We start from the raw sequence: 26,080 nt of genomic DNA on the forward strand, positions 1-26,080 counted from the left end.
TCTCATCACGGTAAATAACGGCCGTTTTGTCATTGCAGCAGCGCAATTTAATAATTTAGCTTAACCTAAACGCCCGCTTTAGCTCGGAGCCAGTTCAGATTTCTCTATCCAATACACATGTGAAACACAGGAATGTCCTCATAACCTCTGGACCGATTTGAATCAAATTTGTTGCTTTTTGAGAGAGAAATTCAAAGTCTAGCAACATCAGCAAGCATAAATTTATGTACTCATTTTTCTTACAAAAATTGCTGAAGGTCATTTTTTTTATTGTAAAAAATTAGAGGTCGATGTTTGCAAATCTGTAACTATGCACCAAAAACCGATATCGTTGCTCTGTAAACTGAATCTGTTAGAGCATCACAAGGGTACAAATTTTGCTAACGAGTTTACAGCTTACGTGCAACTGTTACAGTGTTTACGAGGCTTTTGCAAATGTCCTACTCTCAAATTCCTGGTATATTTCAGAGCCGTCGTATAATGCGTCCATTTCAACCTTTATATGTATACTAATAGGGGCAGCTTACAGAACTTGTGCAGGTTACAAAACTTGATACGGTTTTTTTTTCGGATGTTTCAGGATCTTTTAAATGAAGATTTATGTCCTATGTAAAAAATTGCTGCCTACAGTCGGTAGACCTTAGGTTTTTCTTTTAAATGAAACAAAATGTTGTCAACATTGGTGCAGATGAAGCCAAGAATAGCGATTTCTTCGTTCCCATTGATTAAGATAGGAACTCGTGAGCTAGAACTTCTTCTTAATGTTCCTGTTCAGTGTTCCTTTAAATCGTGTTGTACGCTTACCGTGCCGTATTTAACTGCTTTGTCGCGGTTGGCAGAAAATTTTGATATAATCGGAGAGAACACGAGAGAAATAAACAAACTGCGACTGAACAGCTCAGTCCTATAACTTGCAGGTATCGACAGTTCAGATGACGGTGATTGAAGTGATATTAAAGGGACACTAAAGAGAAGCACTAAATAAATTTATATTAAGAGAGTATTCTTGAACAACTCTAGTTGCACTAATTTCGCAGTAATAGTTTGATTATTATAAGAGAAAAAGAATGTCAATGTGCAATTTATTGAATTTCGCGACGAAACCTCGGTGCCGGCACGTCAGTGTGACGTCACGGATTTCAAAGTATTTATTTATTTATTTATTTATTTATTTATTTATTTTCGTATTTGGGCTGTCCTGGGCTCTGCTAAAGTTCTTGAAACTCGCTGAAAATTTCAATTAAAATAAAAGCGACGAAAAAGGAATTGGCTTACCATCTTTCCACTGCGTTGCGTTTGTATTTATTATTACTATTTTTCTTCCTTTTCTGTAGCGACATTAGAGGATTACAGTACGTGGATGTCTCATTGCCTGGCTTGGAGTGTTATCTGATTTCATCGGATAGTCATTGTGCAATTGTCGTCTAGTGTGCGTGCGTAATGCCTTGCAGCTTATGAAAACTAAGGCATGGTGACAACACAACCAATGGTTGAAGTCGGAATACTCGTGCATACCTCATATCTCCAAGCAGGTGGCATACGCAAATCTATTACCTGGGCGCCATACTATTCTTCTGTCACGTGCCCAGAAAACACCGCTTATGTGAGGAACGCTCCATAGCCGCATACGTACGCGTCAGTATGATCATCCGGCAAGCGTAAGGCGGTACGTGAGTCACGCCGTCGCCAACACGTCCGTCATAGTTCCATTGGGTCAGGATCTTTCTCTCTCCGTTGCAACTCCTTTCCGTTCGCGTGCCGGTTCAAAGTGTGCGTCGTATCAGCCGCGCGTCGCTGTCATTGTGAAGCGCAAGTTCCGGTCACAGGTGCAGGCGAGGGCGGAAACGAGGACACAATCAGCAGGCGGCAATCCTTCCGGCTCGAGTCGAAGTGTGGGCGCCTCCATTTAATTTTTTTTTTTCGTCTTGCTATATGCATAACGGACCTTTTTAGTCGCTGCAGAAAGATGACGCTATGACTTTGAGCGTGTGCGCGCCAGGCTTTACATCGCTTCGGTCCATCCAGCGGTCTACCCTTCTACAGCTGTGAGAGATGCTTCTCTAGAATCGGTAGAGCGCGACAACTATCGGCGAGTAGCGCAGGGTATTAGTTTGGCATAACTTGACGCTCTTGCAAGTAGCTAAAGCAGACATTCGTCGCACATTCCGAAAAGCGTTTTGCTACTTGTGGATCTGCGACCACATCCCGGCCACGCTTCGCAGCGGCAGTCTCGCTTCGTTCGCTGCCAAGGGTGGTCCGCGAATGAAAGCTGCCGGCAGAGCGACAGTCCGAAGAGGTGGCCGCGCGAGCGGCGGCGGCGGCAACATGTGGGCCGCGGAGCACGTGCTCGGCGGGGGGGATCGGCCCAAGTCCGGGATGCGGAGGAGCGCGCCCGGAGAGATGCTGCTGCTGGCGGCAGCGGTAGCAGCGGGGAAAGCGGCCGCCGCCGCCGCCGCCGCGGCGCTGCGGTCGGCTTGCGGCCCGGCGTCGCCGTCGCCGCCGCATGCCCCGTCCAGTCGGCTTCGCAATGCCGCCCAGGCTGCTAGCATGACCCGGCCTCTGCCGCTGCTGCTGCCCGTGGTGCTCGTGGCAGCGGCCGCCTCGGGCGCGCGCTGCCCGCAGGACCAGGACCGCTGGGACGCGAGCAACAAGGCGCTCACCGCGTCGCTCGTCTTCCAGGGCCGGCTGCTGTCCAAGTCGGTGGACGCGGCGGGAAACCTCCTGGCACGCTTCCGCGTCCAGAAGGTGCTCAAGCCCATGCCGACGGCGACGTTGCGCCGGCGCCAAGAGGTCGTCGTCGCCCTGGTCAAGAGCCGGCCGCCGCCCACGCAGCAACACCTCAACCGCTCCGCGTCGCCGCGCACGCCGCGTCGCGACGCGCTCAACAACGAGGCCCTGGCGCCCCGCCGGCGGACCTTGTGCCCCGTGTCCGTGCCGCAGGGATTCGTGTTCAACGCACGTTACCTCGTCTACGCCAACCCCATCGCCGGTCGCGCGGCACGACGGCTGCTGCTGCCGGCGGCGGCAAACTTCTCGGCGGCCGCCACGCCTGACCACTACACGCGCCGCGCCGGACGCGCCGTCAAGAAGGTCGTCTGCAACGGATGCGGTGAGTGCGATGTCCCTCTTTGGCCGCTCGGATCACCAGCGGCCGTCCAGCGCTATGTTTTTTCGTTTGCCTCTCTGCGTAAAGCTGTGTTCGCTCTTCACTGCCGTGCCCTTTCCTTTAGACGCAAATATCGTTTTATTTATTTTTCTCTACCTTAACAGTTCCACGCGAGCTGCATGAATACTTTACGCAAGGTCGACTGAAGCGTTTCCCGTCTACTGTGACAGTCCGTGCACCCCCACGTGCTGGAGCTGTTGTCGGTTTCGCGTTACGTGGCTGCTCCGAATGAAGACCTCCGAAGGAACGAGCATCCTCATTTCACGCAGCGCATGGTTGTCCCCGTGCCTTCGTGTTTCCGTGTCCCTCTTCTTCTTGTTTATTTTTCTTTCCTTTTTTTTTCTCCTGCCGGCATCGTGACACGCGATCCGTGAAAGCTTTCCGGTGCTGCCTATGCACGACGTGCGCTTGTGCGTGCGCCAAGTGCGCCCGACTCTCAGCAGCACGTGCATCTCTCTGCTGGCCGGTCGCGGTCAGGTTGCTGGTTTTCCTCTCTCTGGAGCCTGCGCTCCTTCCTCGTTGTTTCCTACAGGCGCTGATCCGTGTCCTCTCTATACGACATGCTCAAGTCGCCCGTTAGAAAGAAGCGCCCGTACTGTACAGCGCCAACTTCTCTGGCGCTAGCCTAAGTTAGACCTTCTAACTTAGGCTAGCGCCTGTCGCGAGTTCTTTCTCTATGCTCTCGCCCTCTTTTTTTTTTCTGCTTTGTTGTCTTTGCGCTGGCAATGTATTGAGTCTCTGCTCTCCCCTCTCCCATGTTGCCTGCTTTTCTTGGTTCGAGATTGTTCTTCGTTCTTTGCATTTATTTATTCCTTTCAGAGGGAGGGAAGTGCTGCATGAAATTCTACGTACGGTAGGTTGTTTCCCACGCTCTGCATGCATGTGCACAAAAACTTGCGGTCGCGTTACGTGTCCTTGGTGTTTTTTTTTTTTTTTTTTCCTCCAAAAAGCGGAGTTAGCGTGCTCTTAAGCATATGGTCACTTGCGGCGCTAGTTAATAGCGCCTCTTGCCCCCAAACATTCAGCACCGATAAAAGCTAACTTTTGCGAAAACGGTGACCGTATTGGGGCTTCTTATTTCTTGTACAATTATTACTTTGAAGCGCTTGCTATACAAACGTGTTTTCTTTTTCACGGAGTGTCCCGCGCGTACCAAAAGGGGTGTGGCGGTGCTGGGGTTCGAATGACAGACGCAGTAGCCCTCGGCGCGAAGGGCAACGCTGCTGCAAAGAGCCCCGTTAATAATGCCAAACCGCGCGACGACGGCCGCATGAGTTCCTTAAAAGGCCGCCGAACGCTGTCGTCGCCGCCAGCTCTCAGTCCGAAATGTGTTTCCGACCGCCGCATACTCGCGCCCGCCACTGTACGACCACGGGCTCCTCCTCCCCGCCGACCTTCGCAATTTGTCAGCCCTGAATTTCGACGAGGAGCTAACGGCTTCTTCGCCCCAAAGATCTTGCAGCACCGCGGACAGAGCGCGTTAAGTCGCTCTCGAGGAACGATAACAGCGAGTCCCTTTCCGACGCGCCGTGCGAATTCCTGACGGATTAGCGTACGCGACGAGAATACTCCGCGCGCAGCACTGCTTCGCTTTGTTCGCAAAGATAAACGTCCCCGTTGAAGAACGCTAAACAGATGCTGAAGGAATGCGGTAATGACCACTGCTTGTTTAGGCAAGAGCGCCCTTTCGGCGTGCCGCCACGATGTTGCCGCGCGGCCGCTCGCTTATATAGTCGAGCTCAAACACAAGGTGCACACGCCGCAACAGCGCGGAGGAGCGACTGTTAAAAAACGGCTCCGAAAGAGCGCCGACGTAGAACGCCGCAGCTTCGTTTTCTTTCTTTATCAACGCCATGTTCTTCGCTTTTCCAGCTTTATTCGTTTGACCTTTGCAGCCCGATGAGGCCGCGTTCTTCGTTGCTCACGGGCAAGAGACGCGTTTGAAGTTCATGACCACGTATACACCGTCAATGTATGTTGCCGCATCGGGTAAAAGAGCAGTAAAGGCATTCGTCTTTAGTACGTTGCTTCTTTCCTTTTTTTTTTTTTCTTGATTGGAAAGAGGGGGTGAGGGGGCGTAGACTTTGACTGACGAGCTTTGACAATCACGCCGTTACGATATATATTCATTTGCTCCTTCTTCGAAATCTGTCGCAGACAGTACACAAAAGTTCTGGCATGCATGAGTCGAATTAATTTGTCAAGTGTAGAGTCGAGCAGTAGTGAGGAAAACGGGGATAAAGGATGCGTGAAAGCAGCAGCTTGAGCAGCCGCACCTGCCGCATACAGGCAGTGTGTCATACACAGCGTATACGTGCCATTTATGCAACAGACAGAAACAGCATACATGTGTCGACACTCAAGTGTATTAAGGAACTGAGCTGACACTCAGGGCGACGGCATACGAGGAGACACTACTTAGTCGATACCCTTTACACAAAGCACCCGGAAAGTAGGCTAGATATGCTAAACTGAACTACACACTTCAGTAAGCATTCAGCACGCCAAGAGCAAATTTCACGCGCAGGCTAAGGCCACTCGCGCGCATCACAGTCTACAGCAATCTGTAGACTGTGATGATGTAGACGGCAAACTGTGTTACTCGGGAAATTAGTGCAGCATTGTATTGCGGCACGACGCGCAACCGTTCTTCCGTTGACTCGCGCTTGTTAGAATTACGTCTCTGGAAGTCTGTACTGGAACAGTTCAAAACTATAATGTCAGTGCGTGGTCCAAGCTCGTACGCGTGTCAGTGATGGTCTGTATAGTTCGGGCACGCAAGCTCGCGACTGTAAAGTTGTATTAAATTTATTTCTTATGTCTAGTTTCCGGGAAACCGAGAGCCGGTGCTCCCAAAGCGAAGGAAATTTTATCATTTCAAATTTTAGTGAACGAATCAAGGTCGTGGGACTCTCATCGCGTGAAAGCGCCTCCTCGGTGGAGGCCCGTCGCGCACCCAGCACTCACATGTGATGTAGTACTTCTCGATGAAGAGACGTTCGCCTGTGCGCTGGTCAGCCGAGAAAGGCACTAACGAAAGAAATGTTTTCTGAATACGGGCCCAGATGTTATATGCATGAACCTAACCCATACACTAGAACATCGGCGTGACATTCCTCCCCAAACTCTACAGGACTACTGTTTCAAGAGTGATTGCTTTAAATACTCTTTTTGTTTTTTGTTTTTTCACGGATGATTATTAATGGAATAGTCTGCCTACATGTCTAACTGGTTCTGATAATTTACGTAATTTTCTATCATTACTAGAAAACGACTGACGTGTCTCGCAGATATGAACTATGATCCCGTGTTGTCGCGTCTACAAGCTCTTTAGGTCCTGTATTGCTGTTTCATACATATTTAGTAATGTATTTACCAGATGCGTCTCGCTTCGCATTAAGGTAAAATAAAAAAAGAATACGACTTACTTCTTTTGTACGCACTCGCATTTCTTGTAATATGTTATGCGGGCGCCCTACCTGCGCAAATCTCCATTGAGATAGGCAGTATGTACGAAATAAATAATATATAAGTAAATCAGTCATAAAGCAAGCATTCAACTGTGCGTCAAGCGTTTCTTTCTCTCTCTCTCTCTCTCTCTCTCTCTCTCTCTCTCTCTCGCTCTCTCTTTCTAACGTATCTTTTATGCCATCACCACAAAATAAAAATTACGTCAATGAAAGACGAAACTTTTCGCACACAGCATTATATACTTCTCGAAAACTGAAAAGAAGACAAGAAGACTATTTTTTTTTTTTTTGGCACATTTAAAACTTTTGGATAACTTTGCGGAAATGGTAGCAGTTGCGGAATCGCACAGCACATTCCCATTCAAAATTAAAGCCAGCACCTTAGTTGTCCATGAAATGTAAATTTCAGTATTCTCAAGATAAAGTGAATCAACAAGGTTACTTATTTGCTCGAAAGCTCAACGCTTTCTGTTTCTGAACAGTTTATATTTAAGCATTTTTCCCATGACCGCTTATATAATTTTTTCAGTTATATGCTCGCTGCTTTCACAAGCTCTACTATGCACAGCAGTAGACTTCTATGTTAACATCTTTAAGGTTCAGAATCATGATGATATTATTGTATTAAGTTGGGCCGGTAAGTTGGCTTTAAGCGCTTATACTCTCGTATACCATTGGATGAGTACTGCGAAGTGTATTTATTATTCAGTTAGCGGCATGACAGAGATCAAGTGAACTCTCCGTTGCGGCGTTGTTCTCTTTATTAGTATCACTGACATTTTGTTTTTCATTCACTTATTTCTTTTTAGCATTCTCGTTTATTATTTTACCTTTTTGCTGTATAGCATGGAAAGACGGAGTAGCCGAGCTACCATTTGCCTCTATCTCTTCGCAACAATCCATGTATAACAGGACAAGACAGCCCAACGTCGACTGGCGAGAGTTTTTATTTAAGTGCTGATGAAGGTACCATGAAGACTGGGCTGTTTCCTAAATAGCCGGCGTATGAAACCTCCTCGTCACGACGAGCGATCCGACACCCGCGGCGCCATCATTTTGCTCTGGACAAGCGTATCATACTGTCGGCACGCTTCCAAATGAAGCAGCTTCTGTGCGTGTCTGTGTGTGCGTTTTTTTTTTTTTTCGGTTGTGCTTTCATCATAACCACGGCGCCACTGCCTCGTCCCGCCTTTCGAGGAATGCCCGCCACTTGTCTAAGCCTCATTGGTGTTCCGTCACTTATTGGTTACAAGCACTGCAATCTCAAGCGGCGCCCCGATTAGCAACGTTCTTCTTCGTCTTCTTCTTATTATTATTATTAGTAGTGGTAGTAATAGTAGTAGTAGTAGTAGTAGTAGTAGTAGTAGTATTTAAGCACAGTGGCTTGCCTGTTTGATTGATCATTTGATTGTTTTCGTCGCTGAACTCGTTGAAACTATTGTGGCAACCAAAACAAGTCACGAACTGTTATCTATACGTGCACACAAAGTCGGCCAGAAACGGCGAACTTGACTGCACGCTAGCGATGTGCCAGCGCCACGGTCTATGTGCAACCAACTAAAAAAAAATGAAAGCGTGCTCGTGCGGCCGTGCAGTTAAACAAGCAAGAGACAGAAAGTTTGGGCGACAAGTTCGTACAGGGAGCTCGGAGGTCCGCACAGTGACGAACAGTGCAAACTCGCACGATAATTTACATTTCTCTTTTTCCTCTTTTTAAATCGAAGCAGCGAAAATGAGAATACTGCGGTGACTGAGATATAGGTAGATGCTGGTACGTTTAGTTTGGAATTCGTTATGCGGTGTACAGTATTTTGTGCGTAAAGGCCAAGAAGGGCGCCTTTATTTTATACCGACAGTGAGGCTCTTTATTTCCCGCGAATTATACCGTTCGCCGTTTATTTTTTTCATGTATTGCACGTATAATGATGCGAGCCATGCTTGATTGCAAAGCCCATCGCAGTGCATTCAGGTTTCTCGGGATTCACAGTGACACACAAGGCACGTGGCGCCTCGTACATATCTTTGCCAAATTGTGGAGATCCTCGAAGGCTAGTTTTGCTGTGGTAAGGACTTTAGATATGTAAAGACAAAAAAAATAACGATAAGCTGGCTTGAATAACCGGATTGGTTGGCGAGGCCAACCAAGTGAGCGCATGATGCTGCACATAGCGTACCACAGCGTAGCTTCAAATGCTCTTGATATACATAGCAGTTCAGAGTTCTACCTGCGCCTTGCTATATCTTCCACCGGCCGTTAAAGCATCGCCATGTATACAGTACAACTCCGTCTCCCGCTGAATTTTGCTTCGAGTGTGTCAGCATTTCAGTGATGACACTTTCTCTCCTTAGCTTCGCATGTTATACTCCTAAGCGATTATTCCTGTTGCGCTACTGCGGCGTCACTGGACCTGTCTTTGCGTCACAGTGCCTACAACTTACGGGATTCCTCTCATGTGAATTATCTGCACTTTGCTTATGCTTACGAACGCGCCCCAGTGATTATTTCCTTTTTTTTTTTTAACTTCTAGTCACTAATACGTACTTCTGCTTTACGAATATTATACGACACGAATTCAAGCGCAACCTTCTCTCTCCTTCCCTTTCGTTTTGAATTCGCCGTTATTCGTCTTTGTATGCGTGTAACGTTTTCTTTGCATATATGTGATTCTGTGTTACTGAATAATAATGCGTGCGATTTCATATGCGGGCATAAGCGCTGGCTGCAAGAATAACGACGAATGTTGGAGTAAAAAGGGAAAACGAGATAGCTTACAAATGGCCACTGCTGTTCTTTCCGCTTTACGACGGCTTTATTCCACTTGCATTGCCGTTCGCGAACGAAGTACCGCTGTTACTTTATTATTTCTGTGCTTATTTGCCAGCGAATAGTTAGCCGGCACGCTTCATTAACATGTTTTGGCTCTAATGTCACGTGTGGTGGCGCAAAACAAACGGTAGACACGTGTGCATGAATTCGCGCCTCACTTGCTTACGAGTTTTAATTTAGTTGCACGCTCGGTCACAGACATGCGCTTGTTGGCCTTCGCCGTGTCACATCCGTGCACTGAGGCGGAGCTCATCAAATATTAGCCCGCTTTTTGGGCGTGGCTTTTGTAGCCGCGTTACACACTGGCAGAACGGCTAAAAAGGAACGTAAGGACTGGCTCAACAATGCGCCGACATATTCAGAATGAATTGTTCTGGATGTAATCGGCAGTGAAGATGGAATCAAATGACGTGCGGGACTTTGCTTCAGTTGCACTTGAACATTTGTACATCTGGTCTTTGTTACGCGTCTTAATACGTTGTTTCTTTTCGTTTACGGATTGTCTGCTCTACTCTTCGTATTCGCACAAATGTACGCCCTGTAAAGTCTTATTGGAAAGACCAAGACATCGCTGCTTATTAAAAAATTCGAGAAACTGACTTCACTAGAAGTCGGCGACGGCCGATTCTAACACAACTTTAGCAAATATATAATGCGTCTAAAAAAATAGAAAAGGAAAAGAAAATGATTAGACGGTGACTGCGAGAGAGCATGATCGAACACATTAATGCACAGAGTGCACATATGGCGAAGGTTGTGGGATTCATCAAACTTCAGAAGCACTTAGCCACTGAATGACATCACGAGATCATTTTGCTTCGGCTTTTCTCGGGCTGCCTAGTACTCTTCCGTTAAAACTATTTTATTTTCAAAGCGAGGCTTTCTTTGGGAACGATCTCGGTTTTCGCTAACTGCGTCTTGCCCATCATCTCCACACAGTACAGCCCGCATCTAACGAATCGGCCTATATAGTCCCCCGTATACTGCCCCTACAGTTGTGCCGGTGACCGGCTCTGTTCTCTGCGAAATTGCCCGGCGAACCGACAGATCGTACCTAAATATTCTTACTGCAACAAATGTGCGCGCATAATTCCTTTATTACAGCGAACCTTTTTCTTTCTTTCTCTCTCTATCTCTCTCTCTCTCTCTCTCTCTCTCTCTCTCTGTCTCTCTCCGAGAAATTTTGTTACGCATACTTTCTTGAGCTACTGCGCTCGGCAAAAGCATTTTTCGAAGCAATCAGCGCGCCAGCTGTGTAGAAGCGACTGGGTCTTCGTTCCCTTGGCCTCGGCGAACGTGCGGTGCCCCGGAGCGGCCGGCGGCGGGAAGTGCCTCCGCCGCGTCGTCACGCAGTGTTGCGGCGAAGGCCTGTTTACCGGATCCCTTGGCAGAAACGGCAGGCCGTCGCTCATTGTGCCCGTCCGACGAACACCCCTGGCGCCCGCATGACGCGAGTAGCTGTCGCGCTGTTGTCGGCGCCTTCCGTACCGCGGACAGCGGCGCAACACCCCTGTAGCGTCCGACGTTACGCTCCAGTCGACGGCGGCGACTCCGCGTCCGATAGGCAGGCGCTGTGGGACCGGACGCGAACGTGCCCTAGAGTTCGTGTTTCTTTCTTTCTGTTTATACCTCCCTTCTCTCTTTGGCAGAAACGGATTACGGATTAAGGTATCAACGAAACATAGTTATACCAGGCACGCCGACTGTCCGTACATGCGAAGAGTTGGCCAATGTACAAAAGAACAACAATATGAGCGCTACGCACGCGCTCCGCGCTTATTCGTTATGTATAGCGGTGCATGAGAGGGATACCAGCGCATTCAACACGGCAGTGCGCATGGACAGAGGCTAAGATATTCTATACAATTCTCCCAGAAATGCGCGTCTATTTCGGACCGTTCGTGAAACGATGTGTACAGGAGGCATTGAGCTACACAAGTGTTGCCCCTGATTTAAAAAAAAAAAAAAACGTTTGTCTTTTTTTTTTTCTTAGTACATGGCCTCGCTATGAGCAGGATTTCAGCATCTATACTTCCGCTGCCACCGGAACAGCCCTTATTGTTCCCCGTTCGAATAAATTGTTTCTGCGTGCTGGGGCTGCGCTAGAACGCACATTATATAAAATATGCAAGTAACTCTTTGCTGGAAGAGAGGCTACAATGCCCGGGGCAGAAATAGTAAACTCTGGAAGGCGCTAAATTCCTTCTTGCTTCCTCTTTTTCTTTTTCCTTTTTTTTTCATTCTTTTCTTGCTGTTTCAGAGACAACGCTACATGTGTTCGAGTTGCCTGAATCAATGCACACTTTGCAATGTGAACCGAGACAGGGGTATTGTCGGCAGGGGAAGCGATGATGATTGTTTGCATGCACATTGCACCTAATTAGCAGTTCTGTCTCAAGTTGAGCATGCAAAATAAGGGCGGGAGGAGGAAGGAAACAAACGAATCAAGCCACCGCTCGCGCTCATTCTGCCGTGATTACCGGATTTGTTAAAATAAATTTGCTTGCAGACCGTCGTTTTATTAGAGTGCTGTCTGCGAGCACCACCTGTTAGGCAGTCGCCTGCGCAACGAGTGGTGTCAGATTCCAATGAAGGACCCCGGACATATACAAAGTGGAACCGGAGGCACAGACTACTACCATTCTGTGGATTGCGTTCGCGAGCATCGCGCTTAACGAGTGTGATAAGTTCCATCGCATTCGAAATAAAAGAAAGAAAAATAAAGAAAAGAAAGCAGAGCGCGGGTGGCCACTCGGAAGCTTTGCCGAGTGCCCGTCAAGATAGGGCGAGCTGTATAGATTTCTCGCGTCTCCCCTTCACACCTCGTTCGCGCGGAAGGCGAGTGCCGTCTCGAGAGACGATACACGGGTAGGCGTGAGCGAAAATGCGAACCGAAAAGGGCACCGCGGCCCTAGCAAGGCGGGCGGGGAGGTCAGTCGCAGAAGGCGACAACTTCTGCCCCCTCCTCTCGGCGCCCTCTTTCCCGATCCTTCCACAGGCTTTTAAGAGCGCTCGCTGTTTGCTAAGTGGCTCGGACCGTGCGCCGGAGCCCGCGGACCGGGACCGGAGACATCGTTCGTTTTAGAGAAAGCAGCCGCCCGTGTCGGAGGGGAGGGGGCGTGCGGTGGCTCGGCCCGATGGGGCCTCTCCGGAAATAGGAACCCGCGCGCCAGGAACCACGCGGTCGAGCCCCGCGGCGCGCACGCGACGCGACGCTGCTTTGCTACGCTCCCTCGCTGGGTATAGCTGCGCGCGTCGTTCACGCAGCCGCACCGGGCTCTTCGCGCCGAGCGTAGTCGTCGCTCCATTTTCCGACTCCGGTGCGAGAGAGCCGCCGAGCCATCGACATCAGCCGTGTTTGGCAGCAGCAACCACAAGGGTTCCGCCCCGCGCGGAGGCCAACGCGCTCGGTGTAGCCAGGAGACGCGACGAGAGATTGAGGGAGCTATGTAGTAGCACCCCTTCCTTCTTTCTCTTTTCTTTTCTGTTTGATTTTTTTTTTACGCCATACTGTGCGGTTCCGTTTCGTCTGCTTCGGCACTGCCGACGCCCGGATATCCCAGGAGGCGTTTTCGTACTAACGAAGCCTGTTGACTGGCACACGTGTGTTCGATAGCGTTTTCTCAAGAACGATTATTCCTCGTCTTCTCTAGAGACATAGTGGATATAATGGCGAGAGAGCTTTAGTGCATCCAGTCACGATGTCTTTGGTGGTGTCACTCTTTACTTTCTTGACGTTTTCCAAAATTGCCAAGAATGTGTCTGTATCGCGGTGACGTACACACATGTGGTGTTTAATTGCGACAGAACAATGTAGTAAACCATGTTCGCGTAGCATTTATGGCTAGGGAAAACTATAGGCAAGCACATACCAAGCGACCTCGTTTTTTTTTTCTCTCTCTAATTTCTACTTAAGAAAGTTCCAAGCAGCGCAAAAAAGGACGCAGACAAGGGGCAGAGAAAACAAAACCGGTCGAGCCCTTGATTCCCACGAGCACTGAGTTAAACAATAAAAAAAAGAATATAAAGTCTGCCCCCAAGGTGCGAGATCCGCACTATGATATCGCGAGGTATATGCGGTGGATAAAAATGTTTCCCAACGACCGACGTCACTAATATTTCTTTTTGCTGATGGTGCACGACAGTGACAGCCGCGCTTGAAGATACTGCGATTCTGTACATATATCTCGTGGCACAAGATGATGCTTCGATGATAATAACATCAGGGTGAAGACAAATGGTGACCGCAAAATATTTAGTAACGCTAACGTTTCGGCTGCCACACGGAAACGCTGTTGAGTAGGAAACTGAAAAAAGCGACGAAACCGTCGCCAAATTACGTCGCAGAACGTGAGTGCCATCGTTTCTGTTGAGAGCGTCCGTCGCAACTTAGATGTGTAGGATGAAAACGCATGGTCAGATTCTTTCGTAGTCACATGTGCCTGCTCTCAGTTGATATCATAGACTGGCCAAACACAATGCTCCTTGAACTGCTAGGAATTTTTGTTCAACTGCGAAGCTTCATTGCCGAGGAAACGCGCATTATGTTTATCTTATGTAGCTTCGTGCTACAGCCAGGTGGGTGACAACAATCCCTTTCACGAAGTTTCCTCCACCTTGAGTGCTTCGACAGTGCTTATTTGCCAATGTTCAGCGGGTACGCTTGTTTGCACGTGTTTGCTTCTTGACGTCGTGCTGCTTGAATGTGGTTGCTGCTGCTAAATCTTTTTGGGGTGGGGTTTATCTTTCATCATGTTCCGACCCGACGGGATTCCATCACACTAACTGTTTCCTAATGACATCAGCTACGACGACCTTAATTCTCGGAGGTTGCAACTCAGCTCGTTTTGTGCGGGCGCGTCACGACCTTTAGCCGAGACCCTGATGCCAAGCGAGAATTCCGCAGCTGCGGAGGTTTGGACGGAGCGAAGGATTTATGAACAAGTGCTGAAGGTAGCAAGACAAGAATGAGGGGGGGGGGGGCTGGCGATGTTGCCGGTGTTGCATAGACAAGGCGTTTTCTTCGAAACAGAGAAGAGAAAGTGTTGTTGTGTTTTTTTTTCGTGAACTTCGCCGTAGAAACTTACCCGCTCTCGTGGCAAACGCGAAAGGCGACCCTTCGCAGCCCCTTCTACACGTCCATCTCTTGTTTTCATCCTGCATGTATGCAGCGTTTTCACGGGTGGATGTTCCCTGCACGGATCTTGCCACCATAGTCGACGGCTCTAACGATTAAAAATTGTCTGGGAGCTGTAATACGTCGTGCATGCCGTGGCGCCCGGCCTGTTGGGAAATGTGAGATGCCTCAGTGAACAGGGCGCACCCAGTAACTCCACTGAGTGTCGTGAAAACATGTGAAGCTAGAAGTTACTTCCTTACTTACTGCACCTCGGATATGGGATCAGCAAGTGTCATAATGACGAGAATGCATCACCTTGCCTGTTGTGATGCGTCAGAGAGAGAGAGAGAGAGAGACAGACAGACAGACAGACAGACAGACAGACAGACAGACAGACAGACAGACAGAGAAAGAGAGAGAGAGAGCGTAAGTTCAATGCTGCGTGAAAAGGACCTGCGGTAAGACAATATTTCTAGACAGCATCGCGCTAGCTGCGGATAAAGAGTGAGAACTGTATCTTTCAGAAATAGGGAACTGTATCCGTAGAAAAACGAATAAATATTTTGCTCTTGGTCATAACTATTCTTCACGCTCGTACTTAATGGACATCTATCGGCGCATCGCCCTGATACTGGAGTGTCCCGCTTCCATTGCGCAGCGCTCGTCGCCAGTGAGGAACTATCGCCTCTTTGACCTGCGGTGTACGACGCTCCACGGATGTTTGTACCCGAGTGGTTGTGCGTCTCGACGCGATCAAGCGCATCGCGCTCTACTTACGTTTGTAAAAAAAAAAAATAATAAACTAACTTAGGTTCACGTTTGTAGGCGATTTCTGTTTTCGGGTGACGGGACCTCAAACACTATTTCGTCTACTTCGACATTCTTTAGTGGCGTGACCTGTAGTGACCGGCCCTACTGCGAGTGACCTGTACTGTGTGTGTTCTGCTTAATTCTTTGAGATTTGACATCTTGCTCTTTCTTTCCTCTTTTCTCCCCTTCTTCCTATCTTCCGTTTCTATGCCTCCTCCTTTCTGAAGAGTAGGCAGGCGTTGTGCCCCTTCCGGTGGCAGCAGACAGCCTGCGTCTCGCTTTACCTTTCCTATCTAGGGTATATATGTTTTCGAAACAAATAATAATAATAATAATAATAATAATAATAATAATAATAATAATAATAATAATAATGTTAATAATAATTATAATAATAATTATAATAATACAAGTGCACGTTTCCCAATAAAGCTTAGTCGTTCAACACTGTACCCTCGAGCAATATTAGAACACTAGTGGTTAATGAGAGGGGAGCGGCTTCGATCAAGCGATCTTGCGGCGTAACGACCGACCGTGGTCAGGACGGCACGTGACCACCCGAACGGTCACGCTTGAACAAGCGCCTTGAACGTGCAAGCACTTGAGCAAGCGGACAAGTTCTCGCGTTCCAGGACGGTGTCGTGAAAAATAAATAAATACATACATAAAAACAAAGAAAAAAATCAACGACAACGCAACGCTGTGAAATTTACCGGGCATACTGGTGCGGCTGGCCGAGCCCGAGAAGAAAAAACTGCCGCACATCGTCAACGCTTTAAAAGCATCTTTCCAAGCACCGCAGTATCGCTCTGCACGGTTAGGACTGTCGTGAGGTTTTTTCTGGTCGCTGTCAGAGCGAGCGACTATACTGGTGCAGTTTTATTTGACTTCTGACGTCATAACCTTAAAAAAAAGGTTCCTTAACTGGCCTTAAGCCCTTCTGCAGGCGATGGCTAGGTTTGTCTTCGTAGTAGACAAATTCCGCGAACTTATAGCACACGGAATGCGACGTGGGCCGCGGCTAGATTGCAATCACCTAATACTGTTTTATCGCAGCCCGCCCTATAGCATCCCCAAGACCGCATGGCTCTAGTGAGATAGAACACGCAAAGGCGACCTGCGAGCAATATATATATATATATATATATATGATAGCAATAATGCAATCTAAACATCAAAAAGAAGAATAAGAAAGATGTACAGCACGGATGAGTTGAGTAAACGAAGCATTGCCCTTCCCGATACGCACCGACATTGCAAATCTTACAGCGGGCAATACTGCGATTGCTATCCATGTCACTTCTATTATAGGTACTTTGGACGAAACGGCGATTTCTTTTTCTTGTGCTATCACTGTAATGGTCCGGCATTCCTTTTAACTGTTTTCCCAAGCAGCAACTTACATCATTGGCTCGACTTACATTCAGCTTATCGATCACATTTACAGCAACTTGTTCAGGCAGCGTGTCTTGGAGATTTCATTTATCAGTTTTGGAGTGCAGCAGTAGAAACGTTGAAAACGAAAAGAAGAAATAAAGGGAAAAGAAAACAGAAAAAAAAAAAAGAATGAAGGAAGATGAACTTCTAAGTGAACCTATTTTAAGGGCTCTATGACTTCCAACGAGCCGCAAACAGAAACACACAGGAAAGTGGGGCTCGCAAAAAAAAAAAAAATTATAATAATAAACGAAACAAATAAAAAGACAGCGAGATTACTGTCGTGTGTTCTATGTATACGTTGTATTTCGTTCTGAAATGAAATCACTATGCTCGACAACGACGACAAAAAAAAAAGAAAGCAATAATCCTGGCGTTAAGCGCCTTCTGAACAGTGTCGTGGTTGCGCGTACTGATCAATGTTGCGCGGACTCGCAGGACTATACTGCAACATATATGGCCAGGGAAACAGCTTCTCACGAGTTGCGGGCCTTTCGAATGGTATACCAAAAGCGGGCGACGTCACCAAGGACAGTTATGACAGCCTCGAGAAAGAAAGAAAGAATACTTGCATTTTGTGGAGCTTCCTGGCTTCCCGATGCATTTTTTTTTCCCCGGCACGTTGAAGGATGTGTTCACACAAGTGTGTGAATCACCGCTGCTGACCGCAAAGGGTGTAGCTGTCGCGCCAAGGACATCTGAGCTTTACTCGAGCAACAGCAAACTTCCGGCTTACAAGTACTTCCGCGTGTCTTGCTGGCGCGTTCACACGGCGGCACAAGTCAAGAAGGGGCGTTTTTTTTCTTTCTTCCGTTTCGCAGGCGCACCGCTATTGCGGCACCATACTAAGCTCGACCGCAAGTGTGACTGAGTGACTTATATACAATGGCTCGGGCTTTTTTGTGACCTGCTTCAATTGCTTAAATGGTTTATCGCGGCAGAATTGCCTTATGACCGACTCGTGCGCGAAGGGCCTAACCACGTTCGTTGTTAACTTTTGCACTTGTCAACTTAGCAAGATATAGGTTTTGGACTGAGATAATCGCATTGTGTATTGTACGCCAAGCAAACGCCTAACGGTGCTGAATATTACCTCGTTGTTTCCTTTAAGTTGTGCTGTGCCGGTAACCGCTCCTGCAATGTGCTTGTGCGTTATGGTAGCCGTATGCCTAAGTAAATAATCATTTGGAAGCGGGTCCCCGCTCGCGCCCTTGCGATCAAAAGCGGGCGATTCTGCGAGAACTGAAAGGGTATATGGCAAGCACGAACATTGGCGTTGCCCAGCGCCACACTCCGCCGCAGGAGAAGCGGTAGCTTTACATTGCGTACCTTTTCATTTTTAATTTTGCTTTCTAACTTCATCCCGCGTGCAGTTTTTTCGCCGTGCTTCTGCGACGCCGCTGCCGCCGCTCGTAAAAAATGCTGCGCCAGGGTTTGGGTGAGCCTCACGTATTCCTGCGCGCGTGGGACCTCCTGCCTGGCAAAAAAGCGCCTCCCATTCCCCCACCCCCCACCCACTTCCCCTTTAGGCGCGCTTGATGGGACAGCTCGGATATTGGCAATGACGGCGACGTTCAGCAGAATCTACCTTCCAATTTGGAAGCGCACATCAGGCACTTTTTTTCTTTCGCTCTCTCCCCATCCTTTCGCGTTTGGAAATAAGCGCCGAAAATGCTAGAAAAGCGTCGCTGTCGGCGCCGCGCCGACTAGACGCCGTCTCGCGGACTCTTTCCGGTAGCGACAAAGCGCATGTATACCCTGTCCTCCCGCCGGGTCCCTGCGCCTCCCCCCACCCAACTTTCGCTGTGTTTTCTGTCCCAGCTTCTTTACTCTCTTTTTTTCTTTTTCTCGAACTGTCTCTACTTTTCTCGTTCACCCTCTTTGTGCCCACTTTCCCGGGTCGCGAGGAAGCTATTTTTCGTCCCAGCCGCAGAGCGCGTGAGGTGTCTCTGCCCCAAGAGTTGGAAAAGACGCGAATCGAAGTGTGTGCGTGCGTGTGTGTGTGTGTGTGTGTGTGTGTGTGTGTGTGTGTGTGTGTGTGTGTGTGTGTGTGTGTGTGTGCGGAAGAGAGGGGATGAAAGTAGAGGAGAATGAGAGAGGTGAAAAGGGAGAGAACGCGTCTGTCGCCACATATAAGCGGCGGCGAATGACCCTACTCGGCGATCACCATGTGTGTCTCGGCGCAAATCACCTCCGACGCGGTTGATTTGTCGCTGCCGACCCGGAGTTGGCTCGGGCAGACGGTCCTAACGCCCCCCCCCCCCCCCCCTCCTCCCCCTGTGCATCACTGCGCAATTCCATTGAACGACGACTGTCATTTGCAGTGGGCGCGCAGCTCTTTAACCTCGCGCTGCGTGCGTCCGGCACGGCGTGTACTGGTCTGTCTGTCCGTCGAAGTGAATGTCGCCGATAAGCGGACAAGGAAGACGGAGCGCCGCCACCACGTGTCCCTTGAACCCTCTGTTCATTCTTGGCGTCGACTTTCCCGGCGCCTGATGGATTTTGTCGTTAGCGTAATGAAAGCAGTCAGCGGCCTCATAGGCGGGTCATTCGGCACGGTCTTCTTCGTTCTCGGTTCGCCGCTCTTGTTTTTTTTTTCATTTATCTATCTTGTTCTAATTTGTTACGCTACTTGAATTGTTGTCTGCTGTGCTGAAATTGGGAGCCACAACTCTGTTCGTCTTCTAGTTTCTGTCTGCACCAAAATTTTCTTATGCACCGAATTGATCACACTTCTCGTTTCTATAATTATCAATTGTTCTTTTAATTACTTTTTATTATTACTTTTTTTTTACATTTCATCAATTGACACAGCATTGTAACTACGGCATTCTGCTGCCCAGCAGGAGGTATAGCGGGTTTGGTGCGGGTTTGGTTCCCAGCCACGGCGACCCCAATCCGATAAGTGCGGAACGAAAAAAAAAAAACGACAAACAAATGCTCGTGTAGTTAGATTTACGTGCGCGTTAAGAAACCTTGGGTGATCGAAAGCTACTCGGAGCCCTCCTCGACGGCGTCCCTTAAGCCTGCGTTTTGACTTTGGACGTTCACCCTGTAATTTGCCTTAAATTCAATTGTGGGGTTTCACGCGCCCGAAAGCTTAACACTGGGCTATGAGGGATGTCGTGGTTAGGGGCGCCAGATTCATTTTTGATTGTCGAGGGTTTCTTAACGTGTATCTATATCTAATTACGCGGGCGTTCACACATTCAGCCCCCCGTAGGAACGCTGCCTCCGCGTCCGGTAGTCGAATCCGATACCTCGTACTCATCAGCAGTGGAACGCCACCGAAGTCACCGTGGCGGCTACAACTTGATTCAGAGCAGTTCAATGCCTTGTAGATATATGCGCTGGCTCCAGGTTGCTTATTGGTCGGTGATGTTCGGCTTTAAAGGGGGAAGAAAATGCTGGACATAATTAAAAGGCCGATATACGTGCCATCGGTGAGCCATTTGACGCCTCGGTGCAAGCTATAATCCGTTGCATTGCGGGATTACATTGCATCGTGCGCTTGGTATTTTTCGAGGGGCTTCCTTCGTGCGGAACTCTTTCGTTCACTTTGGCGTGTTCCCATCGCCCTTGTTCCTTTCACGCTGTGCGCAAAAGTGAAACGTTTGCCAACTCGGATCAATTCTCCACTCTTGTTTCTCCAAGATGACGGCGCTCTCCCCGATCCAGGGCGAGGTCCGTGGTTTTGGTCCCTTGCCGTTCTGATTACTGCGACAGCGTGAGTTTAACCGCAGATCGCCCGACGCATCGTTTTCAATATGCTCAATAGGACGCGTCCAAACCCTGATTACAGCGCCTGAAAGTTAACGCAAATCCCGTAGTAGCGTCTTCTTTCTTATTATTATCTTTTAATGCATGAAGAAGAACATAAACTTTGATGAAAATAATGGTCCGGTAGTTTTGGTTCTGGTGGCTTCAGGTGGCGGCTCGAAGTCCTTAGACTATAAAGCGGCATCTTCGGCTTGCCGGTCTTCCCAGAGCTGGTCTTCCAGCTTCGAACTTTTCATGCCGCCTCCCAGCGGCGGCGACGCTGACAGAGAAGGTCCCCGGCGACCCCCACAGCCGGGGCGGCGTCGGGAAGGAGCGAGCTCGAGGCTTCCTGTGTTCTGGCCGTTGAGGACGCGTCGCGAACGGCGGTGGATCGGTGCCGTTGTTGCCAGCACATTCCCGGAGCATGTGTCGCAGCGTTGCTCTCTGTCCGCACGTTTTAAACACGTCCGTCGAGCATAATCCTGGATAACAGTGGTGTAAGACGGCCGGGCTGAGGTAAGTGTGTGATTGCAGTAAGCGTAAGCTTACGGCCTCGTTCCTGTTTAATTTATCGTGCGGTGGCGGCAATGTGCGTCTTTCGAGTCTGTAGTGTTGGGTGAGGTCTCTGAACGTGGTCAGGCGATCGCTTGCGACCATTGTGATTCTTGTTGTTGCTGCGTTTTCGTCGTAGTGTCCCGATCCGGCAGATCCGACATGTGAACTGACCATATGTATAAACGAGTTCAGAAAGTCCATTGATCCTTTTTTTTCTCTGTCTTTTTTTTTTTTCACAACATGAAAAAGTATCGATGAGACATGGCCAGGGAAGTACCCGAGACGCACATATGTGCTCTAACTACACACACGTGCAAAACTCCGAGCGGACGAAATTAATCCAAAGCTACGAACTGCGGCTTCCTTGGTAGCTATAGTTCCCTGGCGTTACCCTTTCAAATCTAGTTCTCTTGGGCTGCCAGCCATGCTCAATACATCTTCGTGCGTCGAAAGATACACGCGCTAGTGGTAGCCAAGGGCGTCCGCAAAGTCACGCCTCAAAGAAGCTCTCGCGTTCAAGCCCGCGCCGGACTCCTGCGAGTCTTAACAGCGACGTGGCACAGGAGGAGGCTCGGGTTAGCCACGGGGAAGACGCAGTGGGTGTTTGCCGGGACTACCACGGACCAGCGGCGTGGTGGCGAATCGAAGCCGCGCGCCAAGCATCTGCTAATGGCTGTTCGCGCCAACTGCGACGGCAGCTGTACACGCATCCCGGAACCGGATGGGGCCGGTCAACGACTCGGTCACTACCCGTCGGTGTGTCCAAGCCCAGCGGCCTGTATGCTTGGCGGAAGAGCACGGCAAGGCGGGGAGCGCTGCATGCGTCTTCCCGCGCGCCGGCAGAGCGCCCAGACGGGGGCGCCTTTGTCGGGCCAGTGTGCATGTCCCGCGCGGCCCACTCATACTTACCGTTGTCTTTACGGCCTCTTACTCGATTATTTATCGCTTTGTCCTCGGTAGTAACGACTTCCCTCTTAATTTCCCCGACACCGTTTTTATAGGCTGAGGCAGCGGATAACGAAGCCGCGGCGCCGTCGGACCTTCTCGTTGGCGCGAGAACCAGGGGGAACAATAGGCGCAAGAACGCCGCGTGCATCCCCACGGGTCGGACGTCTCCGGAGGGAGGGAAAATCAAAATGACCGAAGATGGCGCCCCCGCTTGCTCCGGACCTTCTCCGGAAAAAAAAAGAAAGAAGAAGAAAGGCGCGTACAAATAGACAACAAAATGGCGGCGTTTTGAGCCGAGCAGCCGACGGGTGATATATTAATTGCAGCGCCTTTTCTTTTTCTCTTGCCAACGCGCCTTGGTCTGCTCGCCGTCTTTTTCTTCATTGTCTCTTTCGTCCCGCTGCTCCCCGCCCTCGAGCGGTGCCGAAGAAGGGGTGTGGAAGGAGAGGTCTTGTTTCTGCACTCTGGGGTTTCGGTTTTTCTTTCACGCCGCCATTGAGACCCGTGTGCCGCATTGCTTTGGTGGTTATTTATCGCGCGGGCGGTTTGTGCCACGTTGAAACATTAACGCTACCCCGGCCCTCCGGATACATAGCCAGATAGAAGCGAAGCGCGAGCGTTGTAAATCTAGCGCCATCTGCTGGATCTAGAATCAATAACACGCGGGGGCTGCCGCCCGCCGACATGCATGCCCCTGACGTTTCGGGTTCGTCCACCGGGCGGCAAGTTCTTCTGGAAGGGGCCGCCTCTTTCGCGCTGTTTTGTGTGCCCGGCCTTTGTCTCCTGCCGCTCGTGCATACGTTAGAAGAGCGGTAAGGGGGCTGCTCCGTCTGCGACTTCGTGCCGCCGGCGCCGCCATAGCTTGGACGGCACAGCGCCGTATGCCGCTTGCAGGTCTCTGACGTCACAAGACCTGCTCCACCTGGCGTTTGTGCTTGAAGGCCGAGCACGGACATACTGGCACGCGCTTCAGCGCAGGAGTTTGCGCGTCTCTTCTTTTCTGTTTGTGTGACAACGGAAAGCGTCAGATATCGAGCGAGAGCGATCGACAATGGAGGAGCGACGTTAGCGCGTCGTCGCCACCTTGTTTGACAACTATATGTAATGGGCTCCCAGGCAGATCGGGATAATGTGACGTTAGGAAACCGTGCCCACTATCGTTGGTTAGCAGGCTGTTGCTAGGGGGAAAAAACGAAAAAGAACCATCGAGCGCAGTATCATCTGCTGTGGTAACGTAACTGTTTGGGAAATCTGTTTGGTAATATCAGTTAATTCTTGGCTGGCAGTTGACTGCTTGGCCCTCTTGGTTCTCTGCGACACGACCTTCGAGAAGCGTGAAGGCAAAACGCAAATCTCAGGATTCCTTTGATGTCCATGTCACGTAGCAATAGTTGGAAGAAGATGTCGATAATTGGGCAAGTTCATCGCATATACAGACTCTTCAACTGATTTGCTAAATTTATTATTGCAAGCGTTGGCTACTACGAGACACTGTGGCTAGTTTGTCTGCCTACGTTTTCCATCAGGTACTGCGGTATAGATCAATAAAATTGCCAGTAATATTAAACTCGCATAACCAGTCGCGCTTTCCACTACTGCTAACCCGCCCGCTATCTACATAATTTATTTCTGTCTCTCCGCTACTGTGCCGAAAGGAAGTACTTGCGCTTCAACACCATCGGTTCAACGCAACTCGAATATAGATGCGCAGAGTGTTGCTGGTTGTAGGCACCTCTGATCATTATGCGGTTGCGTCTCGAGTTCTTTCTTGGCTACTCCTTCTGGACACATGGACTGAGTCGTCGGGATAGCTTTGGTTTTTGTTTAGCTCTTAAACTTGCGGCCTGGCAGCCCTGCAGCAAACTCATAGCGCGACTTTCGTCGCGCTACAGCAAGGTGCGCATCCTGGAACGGAGACATGGATCACAGCGGCAAACTTTCGAAGAGGGAGTAAGCAAGCAGCACGAAGGGAAACGCTTTTTCTTGTGGGGAATGTTGACGACATACTTAGTCGCTGTCGCTGACAGGTCTCCCGGGAGTATCCGAGCTGTAACGACGCGCACATAGCGGTTCGTTTCCCAAGGAAATGCCGAGAAATGTCGAAGGCAGCGCTAATTCGCGGGTACTGTGGGCACAACGCGAGGGGCACGGGGCGGGCGGGAGCGCCTCTTTAGGCACGCACCATTTTCCCGTGGAAATAAGCGCGCGCGACGCAGGCGCCGCCGCAGCCGCCGTGCGCAATGGGCACGAGCGAGAGAAGGCGTCCACATTAAGTGGCCACCCCTCGTGTGTGTGTGTATGAGCACAAAAAAAAAAGAAAGAAAGAAAAGCCGGGCGGTAATCCCTCACGCGGCTTCTTCGAGCCGCGGCTGCCCTAAACGCGGCCACCCAGAAATGCTCGGAGCAAGACGAATCGCTTTCGTTCCGGGGCGTGGACGGGTGGCGGGGATTTACCCCGTCCCACCCGCAATGAAGTCATCTGGGCACAAAGAAGTGTTTACTTAACTCGGCGCGCGCACCGGCAGCCCACTCGCCGACACGCCAACTGTCGGCGCACCGGTAATAACCGGATCGGAGTTTCCGCTGTTGTTCGGCCGGTCGTCGGCGCGAGCGGTGCGTGCGTGCGCCCCCTCTTTGTGCGTCCCTGCTTGTGCGCGGCTCGACGAGAACTAGTCGCCGCCGCCAGCGCGCGCGGGACGTTTCGGCGGCGGCTCCGCGAATAGGGTGCGCCGGCATTTCCGCATGTATGAGCACGGCGGCGGCAGCACAGAGCCACCGGTGCGCTCACGTGAGCGCGTGAATACATCCCCAGATGATGACATCTGCCAACGGCCGGGCCCCGCTCTTTCACCGCGCTCGATCGTGACCACCCTGCAAGCCGAGCGGTTCGCCGAGCTGTCGGCACCATGAGACACGGCTCGTCTTGGCTCTGTGCGCCGTCGCTGCCGCCGGACAGAAACGTCGGACGCGTAGCTCTCGCGGGCTTCGCCGTGTAGACGGGAGCGCTCACTTCCAAGCAACGTGTGTACGCTGTGCGCTGTCTTCCTTCGTTTTCGTCCGATTGCTGCTGAAATTGTAGAAAACAGCCTCTTGGCGACCTTGCAAGTGATCAGTGCCGTAAGAAGCAGACCATTCCGGCTTTACCGAGGTGTAGTGTCCACAGACGCAAGACTCATAACGTAAAGGAAGCAAGCTTTAAGTGGAGCCTATACTGCGTATACCGTCAGCGAAACAATGCGTCTGAACACGCAGGACAAACAAACAAAAAACTATGGGTTTTTACGTGCCAAAACCACAATATGATTATGAGGCGCGCCGTAGTGGGGGACTCCGGAAATTTGGACCACCTGGGGTTCTTTAACGTGCACCCAAATCTAAATACACGGGTGTTAGCGCATTTCGCCCCCATCGAAATGCTGCCTCCGGGGTCGGTATTCGGTTCCGTGACCTCGTGCTCAGCAGCCCAACACCATAGGGACTAAGCAGCCACGGCGGGTTGCGCAGGACATGCTTCTATCTGTTTTATCCGAGTAGCGCAGCATGAACTTTGCTTGTCCTGGACAACAAGATAAGTCGAGCTTGCAGGTACACGACACTCTCACGTGAACACCGTCGCTCTACCTGCTGGATGATGAGAGGAAAAAAGTAATAAGCCAACTGAATCGCGTCTGTGTTGAATTGTACTGCAAAATTCATGACGTCAAGCAGTGACGTGCAACGCGAAACCTAGCTTTAATTTTCTCTGCTAATTAAGCCCTCTTTCTTCCGACGAGCAAATGCGCAAACGGTTGCGAATCACCCAGTTGCGTATCTTGCTGCATACCGCTCTAACTTCTTTTCTTTAGTGTACCCTTAAGGCCGCTTAATTTCACGCAGTGACACAGCTATATTTTGTCGATGAAGGCATCAGATTATCTGTCACAGAGAAACCAGAGGCGTACATACATACATACATACATGCATACATACATACATACATACATACATAC

The 26,080-nt window shown here is 49.9% G+C and overlaps 1 protein-coding gene across 4 annotated transcripts in view; it reads left to right on the forward strand.

Moving 5' to 3' along the window:
* The first annotated feature begins 1,118 nt into the window (after nucleotides 1–1,118).
* LOC126547883 (uncharacterized) overlaps nucleotides 1,119–26,080 on the forward strand; it is a 171,222-nt gene continuing 146,260 nt past the window's right edge. For 3 of the 4 annotated variants that reach the window (XM_055063343.2, XM_055063344.2, XM_055063345.2), the window contains exon 1: nucleotides 1,120–3,109. In XM_055063343.2, coding sequence (XP_054919318.1) covers nucleotides 2,263–3,109 — 847 coding nt within the window. In that variant the 5' untranslated portion in view covers nucleotides 1,120–2,262. Of the gene's footprint in view, nucleotides 3,110–26,080 lie in introns of all 4 variants that reach the window. The other variant, XM_055063342.2, reaches the window with a different exon arrangement.

Source organism: Dermacentor andersoni, chromosome 1 (genome assembly GCF_023375885.2).
Source record: "Dermacentor andersoni chromosome 1, qqDerAnde1_hic_scaffold, whole genome shotgun sequence".
NCBI classification, from domain to species: domain Eukaryota; kingdom Metazoa; phylum Arthropoda; class Arachnida; order Ixodida; family Ixodidae; genus Dermacentor; species Dermacentor andersoni.